The sequence below is a fragment of the Lipotes vexillifer genome, unplaced genomic scaffold, assembly GCF_000442215.2.
Source record: "Lipotes vexillifer unplaced genomic scaffold, Lipotes_vexillifer_v1.1 scaffold1411, whole genome shotgun sequence".
In the NCBI taxonomy this organism is placed as follows: Eukaryota; Metazoa; Chordata; class Mammalia; order Artiodactyla; family Lipotidae; genus Lipotes; species Lipotes vexillifer.
The window spans coordinates 1,149,343-1,167,466 of NW_006798086.1; the positions used below are offsets into that span (position 1 = coordinate 1,149,343).

At 38.0% G+C, this 18,124-nt stretch overlaps 1 protein-coding gene across 2 annotated transcripts in view; it reads left to right on the forward strand.

Annotated features, from left to right (window-relative positions):
• Nucleotides 1-18,124, forward strand: part of NRXN1 (neurexin 1) — a 1,152,893-nt gene that overhangs the window by 1,117,093 nt on the left and 17,676 nt on the right. For both annotated transcript variants that reach the window (XM_007470152.1, XM_007470153.1), the window contains one exon: nt 11,236-11,323. In XM_007470152.1, the coding sequence (XP_007470214.1) occupies nt 11,236-11,323 (88 nt within the window). The remainder of the gene's footprint in view (nt 1-11,235; nt 11,324-18,124) is intronic.

Genomic DNA, 18,124 nt, shown 5'->3' on the forward strand with positions numbered 1-18,124 from the left:
TTTTTTTAACATCTTTATTGGGGTATAATTGCTTTACAATGGTGTGTTAGTTTCTGCTTTATAACAGAGTGAGTCAGTTATACATATATATATGTTCCCATATCTCTTCCCTCTTTGTCTCCCTCCCTCCCACCCTCCCTATCCCACCCCTCCAGACAGCCACAAAGAACCGAGCCGGTTTCCCTGTGCCATGCGGCTGCTTCCCACTGGCTATCTACCTTACGTTTGTTAGTATATATATGTCCATGTCTCTCTCTCGCCCTAACACACCTCACCCTTCCCCCTCCCCATATCCTCAAGTCTGTTCTCCAGTAGGTCTCTGTCTTTATTCCTGTTTTACCCCTAGGTTCTTCATAACATTTTTTTTTCTTAAATTCCATATATATGTGTTAGCATACGGTATTTGTCCTTCTCTTTCTGACTTACTTCACTCTGTATGACAGACTCTAGATCTATCCACCTCATTACAAATAGCTCAATTTCGTTTCTTTTTATGGCTGAGTAATATTCCATTGTATATATGTGCCACATCTTCTTTATCCATTCATCCGACGACGGGCACTTAGGTTGTTTCCATCTCCGGGCTATTGTAAATAGAGCTGCAATGAACATTTTGGTACATGACTCTTTCTGAATTCTGGTTTCCTCAGGGTATATACCTAGTAGTGGGATTGCTGGGTCATATGGTAGTTCTATTTGTAGTTTTTTAAGGAACCTCCATACTGTTCTCCATAGTGGCTGAACCAATTCACATTCCCACCAGCAGTGCAAGAGTGTTCCCTTTTCTCCACACCCTCTCCAGCATTTATTGTTTCTAGATTTTTTGATGATGGCCATTCTGACTGGTGTGAGATGATATCTCATTGTAGTTTTGATTTGCATTTCTCTAATGATTAATGATGTTGAGCATTCTTTCATGTGTTTGTTGGCAGTCTGTATATCTTCTTTGGAGAAATGTCTATTTAGGTCTTCTGCCCATTTTTGGATTGGGTTGTTTATTTTTTTGTTATTGAGCTGCATGAGCTGCCTGTAAATTTTAGAGATTAATCCTTTGTCAGTTGATTCATTTGCAAATATTTTCTCCCATTCTGAGGGCTGTCTTTTGGTCTTGTTTATGGTTTCCTTTGCTGTGCAAAAGCTTTGAAGTTTCATTAGGTCCCATTTGTTTATTTTTGTTTTTATCTCCATTACTCTAGGAGATGGGTCAAGAAGGATCTTGCTGTGATTTATGTCATAGAGTGTTCTGCCTATGTTTTCCTCTAAGAGTTTGATAGTTTCTGGCCTTACATTTAGGTCTTTAATCCATTTTGAGCTTATTTTTGTGTATGGTGTTAGGGAGTGATCTAATCTCATACTTTTACATGTAGCTGTCCAGTTTTCCCAGCACCACTTATTGAAGAGGCTGTCCTTTCTCCACTGTACGTTCCTGCCACCTTTATCAAAGATAAGGTGTCCATATGTGCGTGGGTTTATCTCTGGGCTTTCTATCCTATTCCATTGATCTGTCTTTCTGTTTTTGTGCCAGTAATGGTGATGACATTTTAAATCAACTCTGTTGAGCTGTGATAGATGTGGTAGATGTTCGAGGGCTATAAAGCGCAGACGTAAATTCTGTCCCACAGAAATACATGAAAGAAAACATATACCTACGCAGTTCCCAAACTTTTAGATTTAAATATAATTTGGAAGGGCGCACACCTCTACTGTTCTAATGCACTAAGAAAATATTTCTCAGTGTCTTACAAGAGTTAATTCGCGTATTATTAATCCATACAGGGAACACGACCATGGGCTATGTTTTGTTATAGCTACAGATACAACCACTATAATAAGAAGCATTGTGCGGCATGGATCGCACTTAGAGTCAGCCTCCTCTTCTTCTTCCCGCAGCTCCCCTCCCTACTGCTCCTTCTCTTTCTCTCTGTCTGTTTCTCTGTCTGTCTCTCTCTCCTTTAATCAGCAGTGTTTGCTACGTGATCTCTTTTTTCTTATTTTCCGTTCATTTCAATGCTCTAGATATAATAGGGCGTGATTTAGAGTAAACTCTGGACGCGGGCATAAAATAAATCAAGTTGTCACAATCTTCCAAGTCCCAGGAAAGTGAATAAAGAGGAGAATTTTGAGAGAACTCCAGTAACCCTGCATCTGTGCAGTAACTCCCGGAGCGCTGACATGGAGAAGGGGGAATCACAGTGCCAGATGTGGATTGGCACTGCCCATCCTGTAGGTTACCAGTGAGACTGAAACATGGGCACTCAATAAGCAATGCTGAAGTGAATCATATTCTGATGTAAAAGGGATCTTCCCAAGAATAGCAACATTTATGTGAGGGGCCAATTGAAGTGAGAGATACAGATCCTATTCAACTGAGGGGACAAGAGGATTAGAGGATTTCAAGACGTAAAAATGAAATATATTCAGTTGAGTGGATATTTGGCTGCCCTCTTTAAGCACTCCCCAGAAGTGTTCTTCACATTGTCATGTGAGGAACAAAAGTAATTCTGTATTAGTTGTAATAATAACATATAAACATTGCTGTGTGAGAACTTTCATATTCACAGAGTGCTTTCGCACATATCAAAATGGATCCCCGGGGACTTCCCTGGTGGCACAGTGGTTGGGAATCCGCCTGCCAATGCAGGGGACACGGGTTCGATTCCTGGTCCGGGAAGATCCCACATGACACAGAGCAACTAGGCCCGTGCGCCACAATTGCTGAGCCTGCGCTCTGCGGCCCGCGAGCCACAGCTGCTGAGCCCATGTGCCATGGCTGCCGAAACCCGCGAGCCTAGAGCCCATGCTCTGCAACGAGAGAGGCCACTGCAATGAGAAGCGTGTGCACTGCAATGAAGAGTAGCCCCGGCTCTCCGCATCTAAAGAAAGCCCATGTGCAGGAATGAAGACCCAACGCAGCCAAAAATAAAAATTAATTAATTAAAAAGAGTTTTAAAAAAACATTAATTAAAAATATGGACCCCCCATAATATCCCTGTGAGATAGAGAAGTTATTTTGTCATATACAAATGATTATATGTATACATTTAGTCACATATATAGTATATATATATATACATGCATAGTATATATATTTGCTTATATAGTATATATATTCTTATGTACTGTTGAGAACACAGAAATCATTTCAAGATGATACATATTACTTATGAGATCCAGATTGAGACTTGATATATATTTTCCATTATTGATCAGCATGTAGCAAATTAAACTGTAGTGGTTCAACAGTACAACATTCCAAATATGTATTAAGGAACCAAAGTACTCAACATAAGGAATGAAATAGTCAGATGTGAAAGCTTGGAGTTCCAGTTTAACTATAACCAGCAAGGATTGGATCTCTTAGTGCATGAACAAAATAACATTATAACATTTAAGCGAGATCACATTTACTCTCAATCACTCCTTGATAGAAGCACTCATAGCGGTGCTGCTCAGATATTGGCAAGATACTGGTATAGAACCTTGCATATATTCAACAAATGGGTCCAAAAAATAATCAGGAAACCAACTGTCTGTCAACTTCATCAACATCATTTCCAACCACATCCCTAATTCTTGTTGTCCCAGACTGCAAGCATTGTGTGGGATGGAAGTTCTCACATATCTCCAAGTTGAAGCTCTACCAAGGGGACATTGGTCATGGTCCTGCCCAGTAGAAAAGAAGTGTTCTGGATAACTAGCTGCCTGTGGCTCCTTCTGATCAATGCATGGATGTCTAGACTGTACCTGGAGAAACAACAGTGTTATTAATTAATGGTCACTTCCACTTACTTATCCCCAAGATGTATTAAGATAATTTGACAAAACCCTAATGATGGTTGTGTGAGAGAGACAAAGCTAAATATCTCATTAGCACTTACGCTGTGAAAACAGAAGTTAACAAGAGAGACCTTGGAAGTTTTCATCAGTGGATTAATGAGAAGAAGAGAGACAAAAGAGTTCATTGAGTTAATTTTGTAGCCAGCGTGACCTGCACTGTTCTAAGTCAAGGGGGAAAATAGGAAAAGATTCAATAATGTACATTTTCTTTCTGTCCCCAAGAATTTAGTTATGCATTTATGTGCAGAGATGAGAGACAAGATGTTTAAGGTCTTTAAAAAAAATAAGTTAAGAAAAGATTACCACGTGTAAATAAAGAACTTTCTGGGTTTACTTCATTTCAAAGTAACTGCAGTTCTGTCAATGTTTGAATTTTTGTAACTGGAGTAAAAAATTAAACTCTAGCATTCATTTTGTTCCATTTTTAGTGCAACTTAATGTGCTGCCATATCAAATGGGACAACAGCTGTCTGTGGATATGTCTCCTGATATCTGTGTGTGTTTTCTTCATGATAATTTTAGTGGTTACTTATATAAAAGCCAGTACTCTCCTTTGCCACCTTTTAACTTATTTTAAATCTATTTCATTGTGTATCTTTATAATCACATGAAATCCTTTAAAGAACAAAATGGCTTGGGATGGATGGATGGATGAATGGGAGGTTGGCTGGGTGAGTGTTGGATGGATGGATAGAAGTCACCCGGGGTGAGAGACAATCACAGTCTATTGGAGGTCGGGATAATCTCATAGCTTTGCCATTAATTAGCAGTATAATTGTGGTCAAGCAAAAACCTTAAATTTCTAGCTTCAGTTTCCTGATACGTAAAATAAAGACCTTAGACTAATGATGACTAGCGTCTGGCTCAGTACAAGAAGATATATGACTGCTTGACTAAAACATGATTCCATTTCCTAACATGTTAGTTGCCAACAATGAAAGCTTGGATTTTGGAGACATGTTGTTGAAACTATCCATCGTTGGCATTTTACAATTATAAAATGTTTTGGCCTCATTACCAATAAGGACTTTCAGTTCAACCTGTGTGACTAATTAGTCCATTCAGTCACAATAGTTAGACTAAAGGTTCATATTGACACAGCTAGAAGCCTAGATTTGCATTGTAAACATCTGTCAGTATTTATTTAATTTGGAAATGGCCAAACCCATTTCAGAAAGGGCTTTGTTCAAAAACAAAACAAACAGAGAGGGAGCACATTCAATCACATGCATATTCTAGTTTCCCTTTCAGCATCTCCACATCACTACCAGCATTCTTTGGAGGTCTTACACTCCCAAATTCTAATTCATGAGAATCCAAGAGAATAGATATTCCAAATCCTCCCTGAAAATTTAAACTTCACTTTAGCTGTTTCTTTGGCCAGCTCTCCTATTGGCTTTGGCTAAAAATGGAAATGCGGTATGAGCATAGAGGTCATTAGTAGCTCAAAGAAAGACAAGAATTTATCTTTTTTTAAAAAGATAAATTTAATTTCAAGCTTCCTGACACCAGGTTTTTATTTTGCAGGTTTCCTCTTTTGCATAACTTTGCAAAAATATGTTTTTTGTTTCATTAAGCAGGAATTCAGTTCATTTCTTCCTCTCATAATTTCATTTTTCTGTGGCATTATTTCCATATCCCTATCTTCCCCTTAGAGTTTTTCCTGTTAGGATGACCACTATCAAATGCATATGAAAATGCATGTTAGAATGAGTAAGATATTTATGACCTCTTTACATGGTGAGTTTTTCTATCCAACTCACTTGCACTGTTCTGAAACCATTGCATACGTTTTAAACAGTTAGGAAAATTCTGAAGAAAATTGAATGGCTTTCAAGTCTGTCTTTTTCCAAGCAGACAGCTGATTTCTGGTCACTTTTTGTAATAACCTAAGGCATCAATTGAGGGGAAAAAACATTAAAGAAATGTGAAAGCTGGCCGTTTTCAGGGATATTTCAGTTTTGCCCTAAATATTCATGAATGCCAATGTTCAAACATTCAAATTGGGTAAATGAGTATACAAATGGGTATTTTTTTTGAGGAGGCACTTAACTGTAACACTCAGAATAATAGCACCTCCACCTGCATTCTGCATAAGTGTGTCGTTGGTGAATATTTAACAAAGTAGTAGATATGGGAGCACTGTTAAATTTCAGTCAAAATAAGCTATTAGAATTGATTTTATTATTTGTATCAATGAGTGATTTGTTCTTCTGCTTTAGAATAGAATGGGCACAATAAGTTATTTGCAGGTAGGAATCACGATTTGTGCCTTGTGTAGTGACCATATTTTGTGCCCACCAGAAAATGCTATGGATAGATGAGTGACTGATTTGTTGGTGACTAATTGATCTTCGTATTCTTTGTTACTCATGTGCTGGAGCTAAAATTCATCCTTCATGTATTGGATCTCAGTTTATTATTTTTATTTTTATTAGATTAGTGAGCATGGGACTGATATCTTTATGTGGCATTTGCTACTCAGAGAAACAAATGACAAATAAGAACCAAAAGCTTCACTGAGACAATGGAAACTACCATAGAATCTATGCAAAGTCTCTAAATTCCTTCTACATTTTTAATAGGATTAACTAAAATTACCAATTTGACATATTTTTTTAGTGATTTGATTTGATCAAATTGACCCACTGTTGGGGAATTCTATATATGTATTACAATTGGGTTAATTGTTGCAGTTTTTCCTTTTGGTGAAAATTGTGACTTCCCTACCTCCTAGAAACTTCTTGCTCCATAAGTTATCAATGCAATGGTTCAGACCTAGCTTGAGGAATTTGTGTCACTAATTGTGAATCCTGGTATTCTTCTTTTTTCAAGAAAACACATCTAGCAATAAATCTGATAAGGAAGACTATCAGATTCAGTGCTGTGAAAGGCAGACATCAGTGTTCTCTCTCTTCCAGAGCAGCTTCATGTTGACAAAAGTATCATAGCAAATGTCCGTCAATTAGCCAAACATATCACATGTCAGCTAGCACCATACGCAGTCCATCAGTTGTCTCAATCAGCTCAGTATAAATGTCCATCACAGCAGTGAGAGATTAGGCTAAATACTGTTACACGAGTGAGCACCATTGCTTGAGACAATTTTTTTTTTTTTTTTTTTGCGGTACGCGGGCCTCTCACTGTTGTGGCCACTCCCGTTGCGGAGCACAGGCTCTGGACACGCAGGCCCAGCAGCCATGGCTCACGGGGCCAGCTGCTCCGCGGCATGTGGGATCTTCCTGGACCGGAACACGAACCCGTGTCCCCTGCATCGTCAGGCGGACTCTCAACCACTGCGCCACCAGGGAAGCCCGAGACAATTTTTTGTTTTACATTGTATTTGGATGTATAGCTGGATAGACTGTCGCTATTTTCAATCGAAATTTGAGAGTAAATCAAGAATTTCTTTGTGGGCATCAAATTCATAATGGACATCCTTTTGCACAGTTGGAATATGTTCTTTTTCTCACAAAGCAGATTTTTGCTGGTAGAGTTTTCTTGTGGGTCTTTTCATCAGAATTTACCCGTCTTCAGCAAAGCTGTTTACCATGAGGAATAAGGTCTAGGAATGCTAGTCATAGCAAGGATATAATATTACAGACTAAGTTTTATCTATCCTCTCATCCTGTCTTTTTAGCACACAGATATGCAATTGTGCTATATTCAAAAAAGTGAATATGCAGCAAATTCTACCATTAAAGGTGGTGGTGGGGGAAAAGGCTCTCTGTAGAGCAAAAATACAAAGAACAAAAATACATCAGTGTTTCTCTACTTTCTAACCCACCAAGTGGTCTCTGCCTAATAACCCTGGACATTAAAAAAAAACTGGTCTAACTTCTTACTGTACGTTAAGGACATCCTTTCTCCCCCATTCTGATTAAATTTTCCTACCCTATACAGGTTGGTGTTTATCCATATGACATGTGAATTCAGTTTCAGTGCCTTTATTTCCTGAATTGTGTGCAAATCATTTTTTTCCCCTAAAGGTAAGGAGACCTAAGTAGTTTCAGTAGACATTCTGAACAAGAACAGATGTTTGCCATGAAAATGTCCACACCACTCTGAATTAGGGAAGATTAGCATGCACTTTGACCTGTGAGTGGTTGAATGCACAGTTAGGGACCCTCATCTAAATGGACGGTTATGTAAAGCTAATGCTTTTGCTCCATCACTATTCTGTCTCCTTCAGAAGGTTGTCTCTTTTCTGAAAAAGGTTATAAACATCAGAGTAAAGTATACTGAAGAACAGAATTGATTAATGTGACATATTTGAGTTTCTTCAACAGCATGTCATAGGGAGGCAGTTCCAAACACGGTGAATTAAATTTAAATTACACAGCTTTGGCTAGAAAATTGTTTGGTTAATTTAGCCTCTGAAATGAAGTGAAATTTGATTTTTCTCCCTATACTGGAGCCACTTCCTGATTTTCCATACAGTGATGATTTCTGTCAAGGCATTTTTTTCCAAGGCTATTGCTGGATTTTAATTTCTGAGAGAAAAATATGAAAACAATGTGTATTCATTTTATCAGGAAAAGTGCATTAAAAACTAAAATATAGTTGTACAACAGGGTCGAATTTGTACAGTGATATTTTTCCTACTGTAAAAGGCTATAGGAGGTACTGTCTATTGTATGACATCTTTTGTTATTTTAGGTACTGTGTTTTGTGAAAGATGACACTGAGAACATTCTCTAACACTTTCTGTTTGCTGTGGAATTGTTCGGAAAGGCTGTTGAATTTAAAAATTAGGTCAACTTTTAAAACAAAATTTAACTTTGCAGCCTAAATAACTTAGGCTGCATGAAACACTACACTGAGCTACACATTTCTAGTCCGTGAATCTCTTTTAGGAAGCAACCTTTATTATTTATATTCGATGTTTGACTTCTCATTCAGAATTTGAAACTAGGCAGCAAAAGATGGAAACTTAGTTCATCAGAGTACCAATAGAGCTACTGTATTTTGATATAAAAGCTAACATGAGATCTAAAGTTAAGAATAATTCACATGCACAACTTCCAGTTTAATGTCTAAAATTATATTATTTATAAATATAGTGCAAAAATATTAAATTGGTGTTCCATTCGTGAAACAACAATAATGTTGGTGATATCACAACTTTTATAGATATTTAAAAGGTGGTCCTATTCTAGGTACTTTTCATGTACTAAGTTAATCTTTACAACAACAGTGACTATGCTCTCCATTTTTTTCAGATGAGAGAAACAAGGCACAGAACAGTTTTTAAGCTTTTAGAGCAGAGTTTCTCAACTTCTGCACTATATATTGTCGTTTGGATCAGATCATTCTTTGTTGTGGGAAGGCTGCCACGTACATTTTAGGATTTTTTGCATCCGTGGTGTCCACTATTTAGACGCCAATAGTAGCTCACCCACTCCCACCTCAACCCAGCCGAGACAACTAAAATGTCTCCAGCCATTGCCAGATGTCTTCCCAGGTGGAGGAGGGGAGAGGGGGCAACATCACTGCCAGGGTGAGAAGAACTAGTTTAAAGAACTTATCCACATCCTCCTCCCCCGCTCCACCAAGAACAAAAATTCCTCAAGGAAAATGAAAAATTCTCTTGGAACCATGAAATTAATTTTTAAAAATATCCACTGTGGTTTTCAAAAAAAGGTAGCTTTCCACTTGAAGTTGGCTTTTAAAAAACAGATTATCAGCTCTGGGGCGAATTGGAACAATTGACATGCCAGACCTCATAATCCGATAACTCGTTATTATCAAGTCAGTTTGGATGTTATCCTGCAAGATGTGCTCGTGCCAGAAGGAGGATGGATTCTTGCCTTTTAAAGCTCACTGTACTGAACGATACCTACGTGACTATCACACCAATTGCTAGTGGCTATCACTGGCATTAACAGTTACAATTACAGGAAAACTGGTATTTGAACTTCTTTTAAAATGACAGCAGCAAAATAAATGAATTCAGTCTCCCAACTGTGTTAGAGGAATTAAGAGCAGAATAACATGAAACCATCTCAAAATACTATTAAATGCTTACACTTATTTAAAGTTATATTTTGAAGCACTAGCATCTGGACAAATTCTTTATTCCTGATTAATTAAAGACCTTGTACTTGAAACATTTTTGAGCCTAATTTTGCCACAAATGTGCATCATCCCTTGTCTCCACTTTTCAAAATAGCGCAATTCTCTTAACATTTATATATTTATACCTTACCCTCTGACTATTAGGCAATCCCTTAATAAAAGTATATCATATCATATATCTGATTTTTCTTTAATTTAAGACCTTTATTATTGTAATTCTACTTTTAAATAAGGACTTCATCCGTGTTGCAGTTCTGAGTATCATCTAGACAATTATAATCTCCTTAATCCTTAGCCGATGTAATGAGATATTTTCCTTCTTGTACCTTGAATTCTCTCTGTATTACCTTAGCATTAGCCAAATCTGATGCAAACCTTCACAGTTTCCATGCAATATCTGTGCTGGGTTTCTTGCTGCTTATAAGCGGCAGTAAAGAACAACCTTTGATGCTTGTAAACGTGTTGATTATGTGACTAACTGCTAGGTTTTACACACTCTGCTTTTTATTACAGTGATGGTTATCTTCCTTGCTGTAAGTGCAGTGAAGCAACTAGAATGTCAGAAAGAAAACTGTCACTTCTATCCTATTTGCTGTAAAATATCATCCCCCCCGCAATACACTCTTCGTTTATTCTAAAACCTTAATGATGGAAAGGACAATGGGAAAACGATACCTGCTATCTGAATATGACAAAGATGAGAACTTTGTAATGAGTGTGAAAGCTCAACACAAATTTTAAAAAGTACCTTCAGTGGACTATATTTGCTTCCCTTTTTGCATCAGTGAAAGATATTCTCTGTTTAATCTGTGTTTCCTAATAAAGACAAGCTATATCTCAAAGATACATCAGATCCTACCTGGTCATGAATATAAAAGGTTATATAGTTGTTCTGCTTTTAGGAAGCCAAGCACAAGTACTGCATAAAGCCTACTGATGCAAACCTTGTAGCCCTCCAGTGCGGTAATAAATTTCAAATCATCTGTTTCTGCCAGGCTGTTTTAAACCTCTGTCTGCTCCTGTGTGCAGCTTCCCTGGGCAGTTAAATGGATGGGTATGTACAAGTTGGCTACCACCATTTCCATATCCTCACGTAAAATAAGCTAGAATCAAGTTTTCACAAATATGCCAATTCTTCTATGAGGGATCTAAAATAAGTTGAAGAATGTAAGCTCTGTGTCCTCGGGAAGGGAAATAATTGAATTTGGTTTCTCGATCTGTCAGGTAAACACAAGTGGTGTTTTACTAGTCCACGAGACAAGATGAAAAAGACCTGTTAGGTCCCTTTAAATTAATCTACCGAATGTGTTTCTTTTACAGACCACAGATGACATCCTTGTGGCCTCAGCGGAGTGTCCCAGCGATGACGAGGACATTGACCCCTGTGAGCCGAGCTCAGGTGGGTTAGGTTAGTCGACTTTTTTTCTTACTTTCTTTACTTTACTGTGAATCTTTGTTGCATGCTATAGTCCCTAGAAGACCTTTGCATTTTTGTCTAGAAGTCCACCCTATGAAAAAATGCCTCATTGTGAGATAAGAGCTCTTAGTTTTTGTGTGTGCGTGTGTGGTACGCGGGCCTCTCACTGCTGTGGCCTCTCCCGTTGCGGAGCACAGGCTCCGGACGCGCAGGCTCAGCGGCCATGGCTCACGGGCCCAGCCGCTCCGCGGCATGTGGGATCTTCCCTGACTGGGGCACGAACCCACGTCCCCTGCATCGGCAGGCGGACTCTCAACCACTGTGCCACCAGGGAAGCCCAAGAGCTCTTACTTTTTACGTGGGTACATTTCCCCACATTTATTGAAAAAATAATTTTTAAAACAAAACCCACCAAGATTATGTATTCCAGCAAAAGCAGTGGGGGACAGCACACAAGGCTGGTACCTTACTGTTCACATTCCATTAGCTCACGATATAATTTTCACTATAACCATATACGGGGATCTTTCTTGGGTCACCCATAATAAAATTATAAAGTTTAAAAATTGCATTGCATTTTGGAAAATTCTTTGACCTTTCTACTGACAAAGAGTCCCCGCCACTCACTCTGCCAGCAAATTATCTTAGGTGATAAATTTCTGAATTTCAGAAGTGAGAGTATTATGGCAATAGTAAAACAAACAGCAGGTACAGTCAGTCCTTGATTCATTTAATAGAGAAATGTTTGAGTCTTCCAATGTCTCCCTAAAATTCAAGTTGATGTGTTTTAACTCTAGGTGATACATAGTTTTTTCTCCTTCTTTGTGATATGGTGTGACTAACACATCAGTACTGCTTTCCTGCAGCCCTGTACCATCAAGCAGTGGCTGTGGACTCTGAAAATGAATGGATCAGAGCCTGGGTTTGATTCCAAATATTCGTAATACCAAGGATTAGGGTCATTTCCATTAGTTTCCTTTGTAAGCAGTGTTTCTTAAAATTCAGTAATTGTCTTGTTTAGGTTAACAAAACCATTGAGGTAGATATGGACTAACCACTATTGGATAACTCATGACCTCTGTAGATGTCACCTATAACCACAGGAGAACTTCATGTCACAGTAAAATAACTAATCTGGGATTCTTGTGAAGAATATCATTTTAATCTACTCGTTCTGATATTTGGATAAAAAATGGTTCAGATGCATATCTTACATCTCCTTTTGAATACCACTTCCACCCCTGTCCCGCCACTGATTATAGCTACTTACTCTCAGCACTTAGAGCAGCTACTGAGTGCCAGTGAGGAGCAGAAGCTCAGCTGTCATCTCAGCAGGAGAAGGTTTGGGAGGTCCATTCTGCTTGTCTTCTCGTGTTTCTTTCTCTCACCTCCACCCCACATATCAAAATTCTCAGCCTCCAGAGCCGTCTTTCATACATAGTTATTAGAAGGTGATCTGATTTAATCTGATGATCATGCATTCGATTCCTCCAGTTTCTTGATCTCTACACCATTCCCTTTTGGTTGTCTAGACAGATGTGGTCCCTTCATGATACCATCCTGGACCACTTTGTCAAAATCCTGCTTTTGTTTTCATTTGTATTCTCATTCTCTCTGTGTTAGTCAAAAAGGAAAAAAAAAAAAAAAAAAAAAGTTACTGCTTTTTTGTCCATGACATCAGTCCATCTATTTGCCTTCTCCCTCCCTCAAATTTCTCCTTTCCCCATTTCTCCTATTCTCACGTGCCCAACCATGACTGTCTCTTTTGTAGCTTCTCTAAGATCTTCCAGCATGGATCATTCATAAATGGAGTCTGGTGTTTGTTATACATTGATATGTGTGTGTGTCTATATTTGTATTTATATTTGCTTTTGTTTTCCCAGTTAGCATGAGAACAGTTGATGCTTTTTCAGTTTTTTCCACTCTATTAACACAATGCTGAAAACAATATAGGTTCTTACTAATTATAGTACTGGCTGGTTTTCCTCTGGGCTGAATCCTTCTTTTGCTGTTTGAGTGGAGGCTATCGTCCTCTTTATATAGAGTCCTCACTTTGAGTACCTAGTAACTCCAGTGTAAGAAGTCTAATTGCACTTAAAATTGTCACTTTTTTTTCCTTCTTGAGCACAGTTAAATGATCCAGTTCTTCTAGCCATTGCTTCTAGGTCTTACTAACCATTCCTTATAGACTAGTTTACTGTCTCTCCCTTTCTCTGGGGACGCCGGCCCTAAGCACAGGATGGTGTGGGTGGGGAGAGAGGAGAGAAAGAAAGAGAAAGATTACTTTTTTTTTTTTTTTTTTTTTACCATTTTGACATCCTCCTCTGCTTTTTATTCACCTGGCTTTGTTAAATATTATAACACCATGGAAAGTGAGGAGCAGCTTGTTAATAACCACACTCCAGATATCCTTTCTGCCTCTTCTCTTTACTCATTTATCACTTATCTGAAAGAATCGTGTTTACTTTTCTGTTTGTTACTTGTTTATTAACATATAGCTTGCATCCCCGCCACGCAAGAAGAACAGCTCCATGAAGCAGGAACTCTGTTTGCATTGTTCCACACAAGACTTGTTGCATGAATTTTAATTTTGTTCCACAGCCCCAAAGTCTGCTGTCTGATATACAAGACACAGCAGCTACTGACCCCGTCTGATGACAGCTACAACACTCTTGTACCAAGGCTAATTTAACTCCTCATCCTCAGTGTTTCTTTCCTTACTCTCTAGTTTTCAATTTGTCAGTGCCTCTTAAGGCTTAAACTTCAGATTCTGTTGCTTTAATGGCATCTTCCACTGTAGGCTTTTCTTGTGATCTCACCTCCCCTAGATGGTATCTTGATAGTGTAGTCCATGAATGGTTTCCCTTTCTATATTACATTCTGTAAGCGTGATCTCTTTTCTACATTGGATTTTTCTATCCGATTCCCTATAATTTTTTTTCATGCCCATCTTTAATAATTCATGCAGTGTTGCTCTTTCGGCATAATTGGCTCTGTTTGTGTGACAACTTCCTGTGAAATTCTTAGTTCATATGATTTTTTTTTTCCTATTTTCCAACTGTTTTTTTTTCAGTTGAGGAATCATTTTTGTTATCCTCTTATAATCTGAATATTGTTTTCTGCTAGGATAGCCCTCCTCTAGGTCTTTGTTTCTTAAGGTACTATGTACTTGTTCTCTTAAATAGCTTTTTTCGTACTTGCTTTGTGTCTTGAACACAAATATAAAATAACATGATCAAAACTTGCAGTCGCTGATGTTATTAGACTTTGGATACTGTTAGATATATCTCGATAAAAATCATGGTGGATATCAGCAGGTTGTATTTTGGAAAACTGACTTTTTAGGAAAGTAATATATTGGGTTAAATATTTAGAACTGGATATGCCTACTATACACTTTTGCTACTCCTTAAGCAAGTGAAAGCAGATATTTTTGTAAAGAGATGCATAATTACTTTTACAGGTAGATTGCCCAAATCATCTGTGTATTTCACACTAATGTCTCTCAGTCTCCCTGAATATTTACATATGAAGTTTCTCTAATCACTGTGACCCAAAACTCTTCCAAAAATGATTTCTTCTTCTCTGAAAATGTGCTATGCTTATCACTTAGGTGCTTTCCTAAGGCTATTAATGAATCAAACAGGAAAAATCTGGCATCTTCTTGAACACAAGTAAATTAATACCTTTTATGAAGTGCTTGATAAATTTGAATTGCCATTTAGTTCCCCCCAGATCTCTTAACGAATAGGGACATTAAATATTTGGTGGATTGTCAGTTTCACCATTGACTGAATAGTGTTGAGAACTATTGTGCACCCACTGCTCTGTTAAACTCTGGGTGAAAAAAATAGAAACTGCACCTTCAGTTCCATTTTACAAAAGGACATCTTTCATTCTACCCCAGATGCTTTTTCAGCTATTCTTTACGAGGAACAGGTTCTTTATCTTTGACATTAAAATATCACCTGTTTTTCAGGTGGTTACAAGAATTAAAACTAATATATGTAAGACACCTACTGCAATGCCTGGCATAAAGTAGAGCATAAATGGTGGCTTTTCTTTTTCCTAATTCAGTTATATAAAAAAGAATATTTTTCTCTTTTACATAATGCTGTTACTTTTCCCAGCTGAACATTGGTGGGCAACTGATGAAACCACTCAGGCCTCCTGATGGGGACTGTACATGTTGAAACTAGATCAGGAACAACCCCCTGGGTGGGAACACATGGAACTCAATTATACTTGATTCCAGCCACACTGTCCTATGTGGTTAGCATCAGATGACAATTTCACATTGGTATAAACAGTGTTTTAGAATATGAGATGGTGGCTGTTCAATTCAGGAGGTCTAATTGAACCCCAGCTCTTAGTCGACAGGTGGAAATGAGAAGCAACCATTGGTAACTAGTTCACAGGCCAACCTTGCCCTAAAACGCCTGGTTTCAGCTGCCTGGACATGTGACAAAGTGGATGACTTTTCCTTCACACTTTTTCTCAGAAACACTTGCTCCTTCTGTGCTTTTCCCTCAGCCTAGAGACATGGTTGTTAGATTAAATGAATTAATGTATGGAAAGCATGTTATAGAACAAGGCCTGGCTCATAATAAGTGCTACATGAGTGTTTAATGTTATTACTATGTGTATTATATAAATATACATATTTTCCAAGACTCCTTTTTTCACAGGACCATAAGTTTTTGTAAGACAAACTGCTTTGATTTATTAATAAATTGACAAAATGGCAACACTACAAACCACTGAAGTTCCACAGTGACCCTTAATCATGTCAGTACATCTTGATTTTGAGGGTTTCTTCTAAATAGATCCTTTTCTCAAAACTCCTGAAGAAATTTGACAAGGTGTTTTGTATGTTGATATCTGAGACCTAAATGGAGATGATGACCCTCTTTGGTGTGGGAACTTCTGATGAAAAACTAGTTTGTCATTTGTTACAAAGAGAACAGGATCAGCTTCTTGTTTCCTGGGAGCCCTATTTCGGAAGGACAATTTCCTCTTAGGTGTATAATGCTTGGAATAATATGTCTGTTCTCTTTGTGTATGTGTGTGGGCAGGTGGTAGCTAATAGGATATTGGGCCACTCTCACATCAGTTAAACCTTTGTCAAAGGAGCAAAAGAAAAGCTCTATTAAATAATTTAAAAACTGGTGTAATTATAGGAGAAAGAAAGGAATGTCATTTGGGGGGCAAGCTCTTAAACATTAGTTGAACCAATGGGGATGAGGTCATCGGTACAGCCCCTCAAAAAATACTGTTGGTTGCCTGTCAGTTGATCAGGGTTCAGGTTACATGAGTAAAGATAGATCACAATAACAACTAACATTTAGTGAAAATCTGTTCTGTGTTCATCATTGTTCTTGGTACTTTGTAAGCATTACTCTATTTCATTATTTGGCCAAACTGAAATATTTTCATAGCTAAGGAGATTCAGAGAGATTAAGTTACTCTTTGTAATATGAGAGAGAGAATATGCTCTCTAGTTTAGGAAAAGTGGGGTTTAAATTTCTTGGAATGCAGAAGGTTGTTCTTTTAGAATTCAGGCACCTCACAAATATAAGATTAATTTTTTTAAATGTTCATTTAAATAATTTCCATGGCTGGCATAAATTTAAATTTGATGGCGAAAGGTCCACTACATGTATTACTATTCGTTAGGCTAAATTTGCTGCAATTACTGTGCAATTTCATGTGGTTTTCCAGTGTGCTATTTTGAGAAAAGATCAAAGGATTTCTATTGAACTGATCCCATTACCCACATTAGGAATAAAGATATGTATATTGAACTAGGTGCATTTTTTTATTAAATAACTAATCACAGTCACTTAAAGGAATATATTACTTATTAGATCATATTTTTAGAGCCTGATTAGAAGATAATTTTGTGCTACATTTAAATTGGGGGTACTTATTATGTACTTATTCAAAAGCGAGTTTAATTATCCTGTAATAGCCAACGCATCGCTGTTAACATGGGGAGTTTTGAGGTGCAGCCAGCAAAAGAGCAGTAATGAGTGCTCCACTTTTGGAAACACCTAGAGCATCTCCTGAGCAGAGTCAGACCAGAGTCGGTGGCAAGGGCCTAGCTAATCATGTAGGTGCAGGACAGGGCATCTGGAGTTTGGGCTCTCATGGGCTAGGTGACTTTCAATGTGTGACATGCTGGTGGAAGAACTGCTTTTTTCCATATTAATTCTCCAGACAACTGGAATAAAAATGAAATGCTGTATGATTAAAATGGAAGAAAGACGTTAGACATCATTTGTACTTTTTCCCGTTTTTCTGAGAACAGTAATATCAAAACAAAAATTACATTGGACAAAATTAAACAGACAAGGGAGATCTAGTCAAGAGGATTGCAGTAGAAGGAGCCCAAAATTCAATCCGAGCTCAATTCACTGTGAAAAACAAAACAAACCAAAACTGGAAAGTTTTTAAGAGCTGGGGTAGAGGGATCATAGACCATAGACCTTCTGTGTTGGCTGATTGGCCTCACCCAAAGGAAGAATAAACCCTTTCCTTCAAATATCTTCAAGACTGAAGGTAGCTTTATGAGTTGGAGTAACATGTACCCGCTCAAGGTAGGCTCCTATTTTCCCCACAGAAATTGGAAGATGGGGAGCTGTCTTCCTTGAAGGTTATATTTCAAAGCGAGGGCTCCTAAGTCCTTGAGAAAAATAGTCCTGGGTTATAACACTGAAACGAAGCTTTAAAAATATTTACACGTCAGGGGCTTCCCTGGTGGCGCAGTGCTTGAGAGTCCGCCTGCCGATG